This window comes from Podarcis cretensis (assembly GCF_951804945.1).
Source record: "Podarcis cretensis genome assembly, chromosome: 15".
In the NCBI taxonomy this organism is placed as follows: Eukaryota; Metazoa; Chordata; class Lepidosauria; order Squamata; family Lacertidae; genus Podarcis; species Podarcis cretensis.
In genome coordinates this window covers 578,360-595,318 of record NC_137185.1, presented here as the reverse complement: position 1 = coordinate 595,318, position 16,959 = coordinate 578,360, and the positions used below count along the sequence as shown (strand labels likewise).

General features: G+C 56.2%; 1 protein-coding gene across 4 annotated transcripts in view; it reads right to left on the bottom strand.

The window, feature by feature from the left end:
• SMG6 (SMG6 nonsense mediated mRNA decay factor) overlaps nt 1-16,959 on the bottom strand; it is an 87,677-nt gene that overhangs the window by 28,369 nt on the left and 42,349 nt on the right. For 3 of the 4 annotated variants that reach the window (XM_079955400.1, XM_079955402.1, XM_079955403.1), the window contains exons 11-13: nt 13,717-13,833; nt 11,602-11,767; nt 2,368-2,569 (exon numbers count right to left, since the gene is read on the bottom strand). In XM_079955400.1, coding sequence (XP_079811526.1) covers nt 2,368-2,569; nt 11,602-11,767; nt 13,717-13,833 — 485 coding nt within the window. The remainder of the gene's footprint in view (nt 1-2,367; nt 2,570-11,601; nt 11,768-13,716; nt 13,834-16,959) is intronic. The other variant, XM_079955401.1, reaches the window with a different exon arrangement.

The window sequence follows — 16,959 nt, the reverse complement described above, 5'->3', positions numbered from 1 at the left end:
AAGTATTTGCCGGGGGTGTCATCCTGCCTCCCCCAAGCCAAAAGCAGAGGCAGCGCACTCAGAGGCTGCAGCATTCCCTGTAAGGGATACCTGCATCACAGAGGCAGAAAGGGCACCCCAGAGTTCATTTAGTCCAACCCGCTGCTGGAGAGTGGGACTATATGCAAGGCGCTTTACAAGCCGCAGAAACAACAAAATACATAACACAGCTTGTGTACCAGTCTGATCCAACTAAGACATAATTAAAAAATGTAACATTAAAATAAACAACTTCATATCAAATAAATGTAATATTCCATAATCCATTCAGGATATAATATTGCACAGGCCAAAAAATAAAAGCAGAGAGAAAGGAACTCTTGCTTCCACCCTGGATCTGAAGGAGGCAACCCCATCGCTGGGTGCATTGCTTGTGACTGCACAACGAAAGGGGCCTGGTGCATGAAAAGGAGACCCCCCCCGTTGCCCCCCGTAGCAGATACAGCAGGAGAAACAGGCTGCTGCAAGGATATAGGGAGGGGGAGGAGGGGGGAACTCTCCTCTCTGGCTGGTCCTGCAAATGAGAAAAACACAGCCTGGTTTCTGCTGGGGGCCTTTGCTGGGACCTTGGGGTGGGGGGGGAGGGGCTCCTGGCCTTTTTTATTATGGGTATTTAAAAACCTCTCTTTCCTTTATTCTTCCTTTTTTTTTTTTGGCTATTAACATGTGACATGCTTAGGGGACGGTTCGGGTTTCAAGACCCCCTGTGCTCCAGTGTGCAAAAGGCATTAGCCCTTCTCGTTCCCCCGCACCTTGCCAGCTGGACTCAGAACGGGGCAGCCGCCACTGGCCTAGCCTCCTGCCCAAAGGCTAGGATTTGAGGGGTAAAGCTCTTGGGGGCAGCCTCTCTTTTTTTATGTACAGAAGGCAGTCCTTCTTCATGAGCTATGGACCTCTCTTCCACAGGAGGCAGAGATGGCCACCCGCTTGGGTGGCATTATAAGAGGATTGGACAAATCCATGGAGGAGGATAAAACTATTGATGGTTATTCACTCTAATGGCTCTGCTTGCTCTGATTCCACGGTCACAGGCGGTGATGCTTTTCAGTCTCAGGGTTTGCCTTTAGGGCATCTCATGAGTGAGAAGAGGGTGCTGGGCTTGATCCAGCAGGCTCTCCTTTTGTTCCTATCCAAGGTCCAAAGAGGAGAGCTCCCAACCCCAACTCAGGAGGTGTCATCTTCATATGACATGGGTGCTAAGAGAGGCCTTGATTTGGGGCCAAGGGAGGCCAGTGTTGGCAGGCTGTGCAGGGTCCAGAATTGCACCAAACCAATGCAGAAATACCACAAGAGGGGAAGAGGGACTGCTCTTGCGCTCAAGTCCTGCTTGAGGGTTTCCTATTGGGGAATCTGGTTTGCTGATATGAGAACAATATGCTGGACGAGATCAGGCCCGTTTTATGTTCTACAAAAGAGGAAAAGGAGAGGTAACACGAGAGCCAGCTTCAAATAAGGAAGGGCTGTCACATGGAAGATGGAGCAAGCTTGTATTCTGGTGCTCCAGAGGCGAGGGCGAGTGACAAGGAAGGAGATTCTGACCAAACATCAGGAAGAACTTTCTGAAGTTAAGAGCCATTCAGCAGTGGCTGAAGGTTGTGGGCTCTCCTTCCCCGGAGGCCTTTAAATGGAGGTTGGGTGGCCACCTGCCAGCGATTCTTCAGCTATGATTCCTGCTTTGCAGGGGGTGGGCTAGAGGACCTTTGGGGATCCCTTTCAACTCTACAATTCTATGAACCCCAGAGAGCTGCTGCTGGTGGGGCAAGGGAAGCTGCAGGAGGTCTGGCAGGCCCCCCCCATCGCCCCCACTGGGTGCTTCTTTTCACTTCCCCGCCAACCTTCTTTATCGCCCGGTCTTTAGAGGAAGAGAGATAGATCTGGCCGGCTTCCTCCTCACGCAGGGCTCTGCAGTCGGGGCGGGGAGGGGGGAGAGGAGGAGGCTGCTCGCAGGAGCGTGATGCAAGCCATTTGGAGGAGCTGCAGAGAGCTGCCAAGGCAAGCTGCGCTCTTTAAACAAGGGAGGAAGTGACCGTATCTACGGCATGCCAGCGAGCGCACTCACAAACACACACACACACTCACTTACACACACTCACTCTCTTACACACACACACACACACACACACAGCAAAAGGAAGTCAAGAGGGTTTTTCATGACACAGAGCGGGATGTCAGCGGCTAAAAGGTCGATATTTTCCCTTAACACCCTTTTCTCAATGACTTAATCGTGTTCCGTTTGCACAAAAATGCTTCCCAAGAAGAAACGGCCTGGAGGGTTGCGGAGGGGGGAGACAGAGAGGAGGAGGAGGGGCGCCGTGCCCCGGCCCTGACCTTGTCCGAGGATTTCTCCACGTAGCAGGGCTCCTGGGGGGCGACCAGCAGCGGGACGAAACCCGAGAGCAGGCGGTCCTCCTCCAGGCTGAGCAGGGCCAGGTCCTCGTCCGGGTCCTTGTAGAGCGGCACCTCCGACTGGTTCACGGCCGTCAGGATGTTGCAGAAGTCGGCCAGGGTGGCCCACACGTCCACCGAGACCCTGCAGGGTGGGGAGAAGGAGGGGGGAGCTGAGCAAGGCAGGAGAGACCCCCATCCCCAGGACACCGCAGACACTCTTGCTCAGGAGATGCAACTTCCCTGCAGGGCTGGGCACTCTGTTGCAGGCAAGGCGTGGGCACCCCTTCCCCTTCCCCTAAAGGATGCCTGCCCCCCATGTCACATAGGCTGGAGAGGCCTCTTCCCCATTATCTATTGCATTTCTACCCCACTGTCTTCTCCAATGAGCTCAAGGGGATACATGCCATTCTCCTCTCTCCCAGCAAGGTGGCTCAGGCTGAGAGGCAAGAGTGGCTGGCCTCCAAGGTCACCCTGTGTGCTCCATGGCCGACAGGAGATTTGAACCCTGGTCTCTCCCAGGCCCCAGTGCTGGACTCTAACCACTACACCGCCACTGTCTCTCAACTATTGAGCTCAACATGGACTCTACGGAAGACAGCAGAGAGGAAAGGGGGAGGCCCAGGGACACAAGGGGCACACACACACACACACACACACACACCTACCCTTAAGGCTAAAGGGGCCAAAACTAACAGGCTTTGTCCGGTTGGGGAAGGATCTCGCAGAGAGAGCAAAGGGAAAGCACAGCGCAAGGAAGGATAAGTTGCTCCGAGTCTGGTGGAGAGTGCCAGGCTCTTGGGCACCCACTGGGTGCCCACTCTCCTCACTTGCTATTGGAGCCACGCTGGCTCCTGGGGGAAGCATGACAACAGCAGTGGGCCAGTTGAGGGCCAAACTGGGCTGGCCGTGGCCCCTGAATACCTGCTCTGCATGTAGAAGGCTCCAGCTTCAAACCCCAACTGCATCATCCCTGGGGAGGGCTGGGAAAGACACCTCCAGTGGATGCTGCCAGTCCGTGTAGGCAAAACTGACCTGGATGGTAGCTTCCTATATCCAGCTTCAACTCCTGGAAGCATCCCCATTAAACTGTGGGTAGTTGCCAGCAAGCAGCATTCGGAAGCACCAGTTTCCGACCGTGGAGGCAGAGCACAGCCACCTTGGCGAGGAGCCCTCCAAAGCCGCCTCCTCCTCCTCCAGGTCTTTGTGCAATGCTCTTTTAAGGCCATCCAGGTTGGCAGTCATCACTGCCTCCTGTGGCAGGGAGTTCCACAGTTCAACTCTGAAGAAGGGCTTTCTTTCGTCTGCCCTGACTCTCCCGACATTCAGCTTCAGGTATGTCGTGAGAGAGAGAGAGACACGAAAGGCGGGGTGGGGGTGTTTGCTGGCATCCTGACACCAGTTTCGCTTCTGGCCGCAGCTTCACCCTCAAAGGCACCCTGGGGAGGAGGGTGAGGGGTGTGTGCAGCATGTGGGTGGCTCTCACACCCCGCAGTGCCGAGGGTGAGAACAGAGAGTGCCATTTGGGAGCCCTTTCAAGTGGTGCAAAGAGGTGCCTGGAAGAGCATGTCACCACGGCTGGGGAAACCTCAGAAGCCAGGCTGGGCAGGGAAGAGGAAGCAGAAAAAATGATGCAAAACAATCAAAAAGGGTGGAAATGGGCCAAGCAAGTTGTGCTCCCTTTGCAGCACTTTTCGCAGAATTGTGGTGTTGGAAGGGACCCCCGAGGATCATCCAGCACAACCCGCTGCAACACAGGAATCACCGCTGATGCAATCTCTGTTTAAAAGCCCCTAGGGAATCATAGGGGCGTGAAGGACCCCAAGGCTCCTCTAGTCCAGCCCCCTGCAATGCAGGAATTGCAGCTAAAGAAACCCAGGCGACAGACAGCCATTTTTCATTCCAATTCTCAAAGCAATCTCGCCCGGTTGCACAACGCTGGCGATGTCACCTGCAGCTGCCATCTTGGGCTCCAGAGGGACCTGGCACAGGAGCTCACTTTGAGGCCTTGCTCCCCAGCGAGCCTGCATTAAGGACTGCAGCCCCAAGAGGGAGTTGTGGACGATACTGACCCCCTGCCCAACGACAAAACGTTAACTGGGTGCCTTGCAAAGAACTGTATTCTTGAAGTGATGAAAAACAGGAGGAGTCTCAGTGGTGCAGGACGTGGCAGTCCTTCCTAAGGTCTAGCTGTGGTTGGGGGTGGGGGAGCAGGGAGAGGAAAGGGGCACAGCTGGGCATGACCTTGGGGTCACTGCCTCTCTCAGCTCAACCCACCTTACAGGGTTGTTGCCAGGATTAAAATGAGGAGGGGGAGAACCAGGGACGCTCCTCGGAGAAAAAGGTGGACCAGAAATGCCAAAAACGAATGAGTAAATAAATATTGTTGGAAGCAGCCGGCCAAGGACAATGAGGGTCACTTTGCAGAAGCAGGGGGTCATGTTCTCATGCTCACTCCTTAAACCTCTTTTTAAAAAGTGTTCGCTTTCGAGAGGGACGTTTCTCGCCGTGGGACCAGAGAAAAGGGTCACTCCAGTGGTGGCAGGGAAAGGGAACCCCCTCCTTGCCCCCTCTCCCTGTGCCCGCTCACCCTGGGACCAGGAAAGGTCTTCCATCCTCGGGGCCTACGAAAAGCCCCCCACCCCAACACCTCTCCCCCCCCCCCAGCAAGTGGCTCCAGGTGGACAATCTGCACTCATTTATTTGCTGGAATCAACATGCGGGGAGGGGGGAGGAGAGAGAAAAGCCTTGCATTGAAACGAAACATCTTGTTTTCAAGAGTGTCCTGGGAGCTGGGCGGAATGAGCTGCCATTAATCAAAGCCCAGCACACCATCAGCGCCTGCCTGCGCCCCCAGAGCCTTGGTCGGAGGAAGGGAGGCAGGGAGGAGGGGGGCCCCAGATCGTGGCTCCCCCTCCCCACTTTGCCCCGGCCAGGTCTGGCTGTCAGAAACATTTAAAAGGTGGAAAATGCACACAGAGAGAAACAGGAGTAAATATGTGGGGCTTTGGGGGGGGGCGCGCGGGCGGACGATGTCCAAGGGTCCCCCATGATGTAATGGGAAAAGGCTTGGCTTGCGCTACCAGCTTGAAAATAAACAGAGCCTGGAGGGTTAAAAGGAACTGAACTTTCCACGAACTGCCCCCCCTCCAGATCCGCACCAGAGGAAACTTATATGAGCAACGGTGCTGCCCCCCCCCGCCCTGCGCTGCCCCACGGCCCTGAGCTTATCCTCGGGGCCTTGGCTGCAGAGACAAGGGCCGGATGCAAGAGGACAGCTCTGGGCCACCTCCGACGTGTGATGCTGCTGCCCATGGGGCACGGGGAGGAAGGATTTGGCCAGGCTTTAGGCGGCCTGATGCTCCCACCCCCGCTGGCAGCCCCCACCAGCAGTGTGAGTCCCCCACCATCACCCGCCTGGGGTAGGGGGCTGGGAGGCGGCAGCAGAGGGAGGCAGAGACCCCAGGCTATGAGCCACAATGGCTCTGCTTCCGAGGCTCTTGGGCTCAGATCCTGCTTTCAGATTCCCCCCTGAGATGTCTGGTTGGCCACTGGGAGGACAGGAGGCTGGGCCAGGTGAACCACTGGCCTGATCCGGCAGGGCTCCTCCTAAGCTGTCATTGCCTATATGGACTGGCAGAACTGGCTTTCCAGGGGTCTCTGGCAGGGGCACCCCCAGCCCTTCCCGAAGCAGACTCCTTCTCCGTGCAATTCGGGCACTTTGTTCCTGAGCTGCACCTCCTTCCCTCAAAAGCAAGGTCCCAGGCCTGACGGTCCTGAATTCAGGGTGGATTTAACAAGAACAGCTGCTTGACCCCTGGCTGGACTGGACAGCCCCACCGAGCGCAGTACTTTGGCTGGCAGCAATGGCTCTCCAGGGGTTCGGGGGGGGGGGGGATACTCCACTAGCCCTTCCCGGAGCTGCCCCGGAGGCTGAGCCTTGGGCCTTCTGCACACAAAGCGGGAGCTCTGACCCCTGGGCACCTGCTCAGTACCTGACCTTGAGAAGGGTGTGAGAGCAAGGAAGGGCCCCCAAGAGCAATGCTCTAGGCCACAGGGCAGTTCTCCTTGGGGGAGGATGGGTTCACTGCCTTGGTGCTGGGCAACCCCGAACAAGGCAGGGAGAATAGCCGCCTTCTCCCCAAAGCACGCCCTCCTGGACAGAGCAGCAAAGACCCCATTTGCTGGGATTGCCAGGCTGCAGGAGGAAGGGCCCGGGTGGGGCGAGGACTGCCCACCTTTCTCTGCCGCCCTTCTCCCAGCAAAGCCAAGCAATGTCTTTTCCTTCCTTCGTCTTGCATTCCTGGGCTCCAAGGGCAGGGAGACTGCCCACCCAGAGCAGGTCAGGGTGACCGGGAGGATGAAATAGGGGCACAGCCTGGAGACGAAGGAAGTGGGGCGGGGGTAGGGGGAAGGACTCTCTTCCAAAACTGGGTTGGGGGTGAGGCCTGGGCTCTGGAGGCTTGCAGGAAGGGATCCCCGAGTGCCGTGGGGCTGCCTGGGGCCTCCTCGCACGCACCCCCCTTCCCACGTGCTGAACGCCAAACACAATGACCCCATGTTCCAGGCCTGCGGGGGCCCCATGGAGGTGGCCGTTTCCTGTGTAATACCAGCCTGTTTAAACACTCGCACTCACCAGCCCCACAGCTGCAGCTCAAACCCGGAAGGAGTGCGGTGGAAGGAGCCCAGCGCTGCGCTCCAGATGGCAAACCGCTCGGGCCTTTTGCTCTTGCTTTTTTTTTGGGGGGGGGGGAGGGAAGGCAGCTCAGCCCAGCCGCCTCTCCCAGCAGCTTCTTGCCAAGCCCCCATCCTGCTAAAAGCAGCCCCCCTCCCAAAAGATGGCAACGGTCAAAGAGCAGGAGGTGACAACTGGGGGTCCTCCCTCCCCACAGCTCTCCTTGGGGCTTGTTCCTTGGGCCACAGGCAAGTCCAAGGCGGAAGGGAGAGAGAGCTCCATGTCCCTGGGCTCCTGGTGGGAAAAAAGACTTCTGAGTGGGGCAGGGCTGTGTGTGGGGTGTGTGTTTCTTATCCCTTCTTATCCCTTCCTTATATTATCCCTTCCACCTCTCCATCTCCCTGGCACATCTCCTCCTCAAATTACACCCAAATAGTATCTGCATTGTTCTATCCTTTGATAATAAACAAAAATATCAACAAATACTACGGACCGGCAGCAAAAGATCCCTTTTAGCAAGCAATCTTTTTCAAGCAGTTGTTTCATCGGATGGCTCACTCCCAAAGTAAGTCATTGCTTGATGCCAGTCATCACTTGATGCATTCCAGAACTGAGGTGCGCTGGACTAGATGAGCTGGGGGTCTCTTCCAACCCTACAATTCTCTGGTAAGAACGCAAGAGGGGCCTGCTGGATCTGGCCAAAGGGGTCCTTCGAGTCCCACCTGCTCTCACAGTGGCCAAGCAAATGCCCCAACGCTCAAGCAGCATTCGAATGCAGGAGCGCCACCCCTCCCCCCGAGGGCCACTCTCCCTCTTCCCCCAAGGAGCTTTGGCAAGGGCAGGAAGCATCCCTGAACGCTGACTATCCCTCTGGGTTACCTGGGTGAGGAGGGTGCATACCTGTCAAGTATCGTTTCGCTGTGATTCCTGCACTGCAGGGGGTTGGATTGGATGACCCTCGGGTGCCCCTTCCGACTCTACCATTCTATGCGCATCTGAACAACCCCCTGGCTGAAATGTCACTGTACAAAAAAGCCACATCCATTGCTCTGGCCACACCTGCCACAAAACCCCACCGCATGGGGACCGTATGTGGGATGTGACATGGCCCTCCGGTCTTCCCGCTACCCCTCACCCCAAGAAAAAGCCACTGCCGCCCTTGGGCACAAAGGAGGCGTCCTTTCCTCTTTTTTCCTAAAGGGGTAAAAACAGTTCCCGGCTCTGGGCTAAGCGAAACACTGGCTGCCGGACACCGGCTTCCTTCCTAGGCCCTAGGAAATGCCTGCTTCCCCCCAGCGCGTTCTCCCCCCACCTGGCCCGAGCGCCAATGCCACATCCTCAGTCCCTGCTCCCCCCTCCCAGCAAGAGGGGAAGAGGAGAACGACGTCCCGGTTTCCACTCGGAGGACTCTGGCGTGAAAGCTCCAAGCGGGTGATAAATGCATCCGAGGGCCAATTAGGAAGATATATGGCGGCAGAGGCAGCGGCAGGAGCGCAGGGGAATGGGCCTGGGCAGCCTGGCGAGGAAGAGGAGGGGGCAGGCAGAGGGGGGAGGCGTGGAGGGCTCTCCAGAGTCCCAGCTATGTTTCCCATTATGTAACCCTGGTCATGGGCAGGCCGCCAGGCGCTCCAAATGAAAAAGAGACTCTGGCTTGGCACCCGTTCTATTTTCCTATCCTCATTCAGGGTCAGCGGAGTGTCATACAGCTGCAGAGAAAGCTCCGGGGATTAAGCCTGGGAAGGGCTCCAAAGCCCAGGACCCGGGTTCAAGTACCAGCTGAAAGCAATAAACCAACTGCCGCAGCTGGGCTGAGTTTAGGCGGCCTCGGAGCCTGCGCTGGCTCCCTGGGAAACAGGCTGCCTGCCTGCCGGGGGGCAGAAAAGAGGGGTACTGGGGTGGAAACGACAGAGGTTGCCACGGCTTGGGCCTGGGGGGCAGCGGCTGGAGGGTAGCGGGGCCCTGATCCTCCTTTAGGGCCCTGTTCCTGCGCATCGGCAAAGGGGTGTGCATGTCCAGACTCCCCCCGGCCAGCAAAGACAAGTTGTTTGCGTTCAAATTCTTTGGGAGCCTGGATGTTTCGGGGTATGTGTGTGCGTGTGCGTGCGTGCGTAAGGTGTCATAAGTCACGCCCTGGCAGATTTTGGCAGGGGGAGCACCAATCCTGTGCTCAACTGGAGCTTCCTTTACCAGAAAGGCCCTGAAAACGAGTCCTGGGACGTGAAGCCCAGCCCTGTCCACCGCCATGAGGCTGACGCACGGTCAGTGGTCCTGCCACTCGCCTAAGTCCATTAGCCTCACCACCTGGATGGGGCTCCTCCCACCTGCACTCCTGAGCAAAGTGAGGGGGACAGCCTGTCAGTGTCCTGGGGGGCCTCCCTGAGAGGAGACGGGACGGGGGGCCCTCCACCACCCATTGGCCATGTGTGGAGAAGCGAGGGCCAGAAGGGAGGAGGTGGCCTCAAGCAGCAGCCCTGGGGCAAACCTGCCTCTGGGATCTGCCCCTGCCGCAGAGTCACGGGGAGGCAAGCCTCAAGTTCTACACTTGCCAAAAATTGGGATTCCCTCGTGGGGCTGGTGCCCCCCTTGCCCCAAAGAGGTCAGGCAGAGGTTATTGTATTTTAGTGTTTTGTTGGAAGCCGCCTAGAGTGGCTGGGGAAACCCAGCCAGATGGGCGGGGTATAAATAATAAATTATTATTATTATTATAACATACTGCCCCAACCAATGCTTTTCCCTGCATTGTAAAGAATTGGGCTAGATGACTGTCGGGATCCCTTTCGACTATACAATTATATGATTAGGAACAAAGGGAGCTGCCTTATATGGAGCCGCACCATTGGTCTACTCAGTACTGTCTGCACTGACTGGCAGCAGCTCTGTAGGGCATCAAGCAAAGAGGCAGAGGGGTGTCCTTAGCCCTACTTGTGGATTCCAGCAAGGATTGAACCAGAGACCTTCTGCTTGCAAGGGAAGCTCCACCACTGAGCTATGGCCCTTTTTAGTGACCAGGGATCCTACTGTGTTAAAGGGAGAGCAGCGAGGCTGGAAGAGGAAGAGGAAGAGGAAGAGGAGGAGTGGAACCCCACTGGGAAAGGAGTCGGGACTGGCAGGAGGTGGTCTCCTGTGAGTGCCCTCTCTGGGGGTCTGAGCTGCTGTCCAAAGATGGGCAACAGTTCACACAGACAGGCAAGCGCCCCCCTCCCCCCGCCAGCCTACCAACCAGCCAGCCAGCCGGCCCCAAGCAGCCAGCAAACAGAAAACAGACTCTCTTTCCCACTCCCCCAAAATGGGGCCCGGCACTTCCTGTGTGAGATTTCCATTTCCTCAGCCAAAATGAAGCAAAAAAGAGAGAGAGAGTAGTAGCCATAAACGAGGGAAGAGGCTGGAGATGGACGGACATCCTGCCTCCTCCTGCCCCTGTGCAGCAGGAGTCCTGGGGAGCCATCTTTGAGCTGCAGCCTCTTTGCAGGATGAAGCCCCCCTCCGCTCCCGGGAGCCTCGTCTTCCCCATCATCACCCTCAGCCCTGGCTCTGACAGATTAATAGGACTGGGGAGGAGGGGGAAGAGGCCGAGGGGATCCGGATCCGGGCGGAAAGGCCTGCAGGGAAGGGCGGGAGGGGAAGAGCATGCTGGGAGAAAGGCCTCTGGGCCCACCAAGAGCCTGGGGCAAGAGCAGCTCAGAAAGATGCAAGCAAAATGTGCATGGAACTGCCCAGGGGGTCGCAGCTCAGGGAAATGGGTACCAAGGGGTGGGGCTGTGGGGAATCAAAACAGCACATGCTCCTGGGTCCTGCTTGCTTCCGGCTTCTTTCCACTGGGGGATCCGATTAGAGGCTGTGAGGACAGGATATGCTGGGCTACATGGGCCCCCTTGGGGTCTGATCCAGCTACAGGGCTCTTATGGAACCTCCAGCTCCAGAGGCAGTCTATCTAGACTCCCAGATTCCTAGGGGTGTTTGGCCACTGTGAGCACAGGATGCTGGGCTAGATGGGCCCCCTTTGGCCTGATCCGGCAGCCAGGCTGTTCTGATAAAGGATTAATTCATAATTCAGTTAGTGGGCGCCCTCTGGATGATGCCAGGATCTGCCAGCCTCCATCTGCTCCAGGCACTGTGGCCGATGGAAAGGCGGTGGGAGTTGTAGCCCAGAACTTCCAGGGTGACATGCCAAAGTAAGACTGAGGAGCTCTGGGTTCAAATCCCCACCCACTGTTAAGCTCATTGGGTAGTCTTGGGCCACCCTTTGACTCTCAGCTCAACCTGCCTTGTAGAGTTGCTGGGGGGGGGGGACAGAATTGGGGAGAGCATAAGCCCCACCCAGGGCTTCTTGGAGGAATGGCAGCAAGCAAAAGTCATAGGTAAAATAAACGGAGGCCGAAGAAGTTGCTTAGTGACTTACAGCCACCCGCATACATGGCAGAGGGCAGAGGGCAAGTCCCTGCCTGGGTGAGGAGAGGAGAGAGGAGAAAGGGGCGCATGGCCCCCCAAGGGTGCTGACGTACGATCTGGGCAGCTCCAGGGTGCTGGGCGGGGGGTTCCAGGTGTCCGAGTGGCCCAGCATCCAATCCGACCAGACCTTGATGCTGGGCAGCAGTTCCTTCAGGTCCTGCGGCAAGGAGGAGACTTTGATGTCATCATCCTCAGAGCCTTCCTGGCCCTGAGCAGCTGCTGAGAGAGAAAGAAACGCAGAGTGGGCCGGGCAGCTCCTCTCAAGATGCCCCTCGCCTGCTCCTCTGCCACCCCCCCCCTTGGCCCTCTGAAAATCCTCTGGGAAGGAGCGAGATCTGAACCAGGGACAGAATCTTTGCTGGAAGATTCAGGGCAGGTAAAAGAGGGCTTCCTCTCACAAAACTATGGAACTCCCTCCTGGACCCCAACCTAGATGGATCGGCTTAAAGAGAGGACTAGACAAATTCAGGACAAGGCTATCGGTGGCTACTAGGCAGGATGGCTCTGCTTCCGCAGTCCAAGGAAGTACATGCCTCTGAATATCAGTTGCTAGGAAGGTTTGACCGTGGAACGGACTCCCTTGAGAGGTCGAGGTCTCTCCTTCCTTGGAGGTTTTTAAGCAGAGGTTGGCTGGCCATCTGTCTTTGGGTGCTTTAGTTGAGATTCCTGCCTTGCAAGGGGTTGGACTAGATGACCCCTGGGGTGCCTTCCAACTTCACACAATTATGTGAATCACGTAGGAGAATTGCGGCTGCTGGTGGCCACAGCAAGGACAGAATCCTTGGGGCTGATCCAGCACCAGGCTCTCTTCTGGTGGTCTCTGCCCTTCAGAGCTTCAGCCTGGCCTTGCTCCTTCCTCTCTCAACTTGCAGAAACCATCCCAAGGACAGTCTAAGGACGCTCTGGGTTTCCTTGATGCAGCTGTGACTGCAGCTGAAAGGGGAGGGGGAACGGCAGAAGGGCCCCACAAAGGACAGGGACAAAGGAACTGGGCTATCCAACAGGTGGGCAGAGGAGGAGTGGGCAGAGGGCAGGTGCTTTGTCTGGAGATGGTCCCAGGTTCAGTCCCCAACTGCCCCTCCAGGCAGGGCTGGGAGAGATCCCTGCCCCAAAGCCCTGGAGAGCTGCTGCCCGTTAGAGAAGACAATATGGAGTCGGCTGGAGAAAGCCCCCCGGCGTAAGGGAGCTTCCCACGAGCATAGCCAGAAAACAGTTCCTAAATAGAGGCTGAGCGTCAACTCCAAATCCGGGCGCAAAGAGCTGCAAAATTCCACAGACAGCGTAAAATCAGGCACACGTGCTGCGTCTTTTCTTAGTTTCACCCAGTGGATTCTGCCTCAGCTGGTCGCAGGGAGAGGCAGAGCGCTGAAGCCTCTGCCCCGCCAATGAACAGCAATTCTCCTCCTCTCCACCATCTGCCTTCTGCCAGTCCATTAGGCTTCCTCACAGCCATATGGGCTGGGAACTTTTATATTTTAATAAATGAAAATTTAAGGCTTCCCGATGCCAAAACAGGGGGAAGAGGGTCCCTGCTAGTTGGTCCCCACCCTGAACACCAGGAGGAGGAAGAGGAGGATTGGGCAGGTCCCAATCTAGGAAGACTGCAAGCTGCCTTGGGTCCCTCTGATGCAGCACTGTCTACTCTGACTGGCAGCGATGGCTCTCCAGGGCTTCAGAGAGGGAGTCTCTCCCCACCCTCTGGGGACTGAGGCTGAGACTGTCTCCATGCAAAGCAGGGTCTCCACCACAGAGCTATGGTCCTTTTCTCTGAAAAGAAGAAGATTCAAGCCTCATGTTTCTAAATACAGGGACGGCTTAAATGGGAGCAGAGGAAGGTGCCTTCTACTGAGTCACACTCTTGATCCACCTGGCCTAGTACTTCCTGCACTGACTGGCAGGGGCTCTCCTGGGTTCTGGCAGGGAATCTTTCCCAGCTCGATGCTCTCCCAGGAGTGAACCTGGGGTCTTCTGCCCTCCCCCTGAGCTCTCCTGACCCTCCAAGGCCCTGTTCCATTAGCAAGAGTCCTTGCACTGGCTTCTGCTAGTGCCCTGGGTTCCCTGAATCTAGCCTGATTTCCCAAGGGTCTCCTCAAAGGTGTGTTGAGGGAGGGAAACAAGGAAAAAGCAGCCCTCCGTGGCAAGGGAAATATATGCTTGCTTCTGCTCACCTGGGGAGACGTCCCGCAGCAGAGCAGTGCAGCGCTTGACCAGCATGGCGAACATGGAGAGCCCCAGGGCCGTGGCCTGCTCCTGGATCACTGAGCGACAGTCTTCAGAGAGGCACTCTGCAGGGAAGAGGGGAAACGAAAGGAAACACTGTCAGCGCCCTCCCGTGAAACCTCGGACAAAACCCCACCAAAGTAGCAGCGACAGAAGTGCTTGTCCAGGGGGCAGTCTGGAAACCAAGCCTTATGAGGAACGGTTGAGCGAGCAGGGGATGTTGAGCATGGAGAAGAGGAGCTCGAGAGGAGAGATGAGTCACCTTCAAATATATCAAGGACTGTCACATGCAGGAGGGAGCAAGGGGAGGGGACCCAAATCAATGGATCCAAATGACAAGGAAGGATATTCTGTGTTCAACAGTGGAACAGACCACCTCAGAAGGCGGCAAACTCTCTTTCCTTGGAGGTTTTTAAACAGAGGTTGGATGGCCATCTGTCAGGGATGCTTTAGTTGAGATTCTTGTGTTGCCAGGGGTTGGGTGAGATGACCCCTGGGTTCCCTTCCAACTCTACCATTCCGTGTTTCTATGCACCTCATGCCTGACTGATCCACCAAGAGAGCCCTGGAGAGTCTGCGCCAGACCACCACCATTGCCACCAAGCACGCTCTGGTTGCAGGGATACAGAGCAATGATGTGGGGTAGGAGCAGGGCTGGCATTGCCTAACCTGGACAGGAGGGCTCATCTGAGGCTCTCAAACATAATCAGGCCAAAGGGGGCAAATTTAGTCCAGCATCCTGCTCTCACAGGGTCCAAAGATGCCGGAACGCAAAACTCGCAAGCTGGACCTGAGCCCAAGAGCCCTCTCCCCTCCTGCGGTTTCCAGCAACTGGCATCCAGAAGCATGGCTGTCTCTGACCGTGAAGGCTGAGCCGAGCCATTGTGGTTAATAGCTATCAATTTGTCCTCTTTTAAAGGACAACTGGTGACCACTGCTGCCCCCTCTCCTCCATGCACCTCTGCAAATCTGACAGAGGCCAGCCTGGGCTGCCATGGAGAGCCTGGTGAAAAGGCAGAGAGTCTTAATAGACTGACCCATCGCGCTTTGCCACCCAGGCCCTGGTGCGCCAGCGGGGAAGGGCGGCCACTCAGCCCGGCTCCTTCCCCTCGTGCCAAGAGGAGCTCTGCTGAGTGTCAGAGGGATAATTAGCGGCGCAGCCTGGCTCCGTCTCAAGTCACAGCTGCCGAGGCGGGAGGGGCAGCTCCTCCACCGCTGGACTTGACCAACGCAGATGCCAAGCAGCTTAGGCACTTCTGGAGGGAAGAGGGCAGGGAATCACCCCGCTCCGTCCCCCAGAAGCTGACAGAGGTGATGGGGGGAGGATGCCATGACTCTGAAGCCATGAGTGGAGGGCAAGAGAGGCAGCCCAGCAGTATCTTCGGAGGTATCCAAATGCACAGTGGAGAGATAGGCAACTTTACAAAAGGCACAGCAGGCAGCATGATCTGTCCTGTTTATGATATGATCTCTTTATCGTCATTGTCCCATACAGAACAATGAAATTGAAAAATCTACATAAGACATTCAAAAACCCCTAAAAACTCTGAAACCCCATTTTAAAATACAATATACTATACTCTTTATACTGCATTTAAAACCAGAATTGCATTTGGGTAGAAACTGTTTCTCAGGCGGCTAGTCCTGGTCTTTATAACCCTATATCTTCTTCCAGAAGGCAGAAGCTGAAGGAGATCATTTCAGGGGTGCGCACTATCCTGCGCTATCTCTGCAGCTTTCTTATGGCACCTGACAGTTTGTCACTGAGGGCCAGGCAGGGCACAGCTACGCAGGGTCTTAACGGCTGGAAACCCACCGGAGTCTTCTAAGACCCACACAGGTCTTAGGCCGACCCGCTTTCCAGTCTCGCTTCACAGCAACAGGGTCTAGGCACTTGCTGCTTTCTCTCTCGCACTCGCTCTGAGGAAACTGAACTTGGGTGTTCAGATTCCACTGACCCTGCAGTTTTGTGCGGGAATCGCAGGACCCCCGCAGAGCGATGCAGGGGGGCGGCCTTTGCTCTGAAGCTGCTGCTCAGCCCAGAAATCTCTTCTCCTTTGCTAAGCGATTCTAAAGGTGGTGCTTGAATTTCTCACGCCTACGAACTGAAGGGGCGGCCAGGGAAGCCAAGCTGGGTGGGTGGCTGCCATTTATTTCCCTTAGGCACTAAAGCTCACCAATAATATCCCAATAAAATGAGGCGGGGGAACCTGGTGCCCCTCCAGACGTTACTTGCTCCCAACAAGCGGAGATGATGGGAGTTGTAGTCCGGCAACAACCTCTTGTCCAGTGTTCTAAAGCGAGGCTCATTCATTTATAGCACAACTCTGAATATTTATTTATTTAAAAAGTAAAGGACCCCTGACCGTTAAGTCCAGTCACGAATGACTCTGGGGTTGCGGCGCTCATCTCCCTTTACTGGCCAAGGGAGCCGACATTTTGTCCATAGGAAGGGACGCGTCGAGGTCATGTGGCCAGCATGACTAAGCCGCTTCTGGCGAACCAGAGCAGCGCACGAAAACGCGGTTTACCTTCCCGCCGGAGTGGTACCTATTTATCTACTTGCACTTTGATGTGCTTTTGAACTGCTTGGTTGGCAGGAGCTGGGACCGAATAATGGGAGATCACCCCGTTGCGGGGATTCGAACCACCAGCCTTCCGATCAGCAAGCCCTAGGCTCAGTGGTTTAGACCACAGCGCCACCTGCGTCCCCTATTTATTTATTACTTTACATTTATATCCCACTTTCCCTCCACAGAGTTCACGGTGGCTTCCATGACCCCCCCATTTAATCCCCACAACAACCCCGCAAGGCAGCTTAGGCTGAGGGGCAGGGATGGGAGCAAGGTCTCCCCATGGGTTTCATGGCCAAGTGAGGCTTGGACCCCTGGTCTCCCCCAGGTCCTAGTCTGATGCTCTAACTACTGCACAACATTACACTGCCCCTCGCCTAGCAGTGCAGGCCCCACTTGCCAGGCCTAGGGGGTTGCAGGGTCCAAAAGCAGCCTGAGATCAGCTGGGCAGAGGGACAGCTGTAGGACATTCTTCTAGCACCCATAGAGCTGGTCTCTCTGGGGTGCCAAGATAGAAAGAGGAGACAACCAGGTGACCCAAGAAGAGAGCCCAAGAAGGGGCAACAGATCAAAGGATAGTCCTTCTTCACGCAGAATGGAGTTAAATGGTGGAACTTG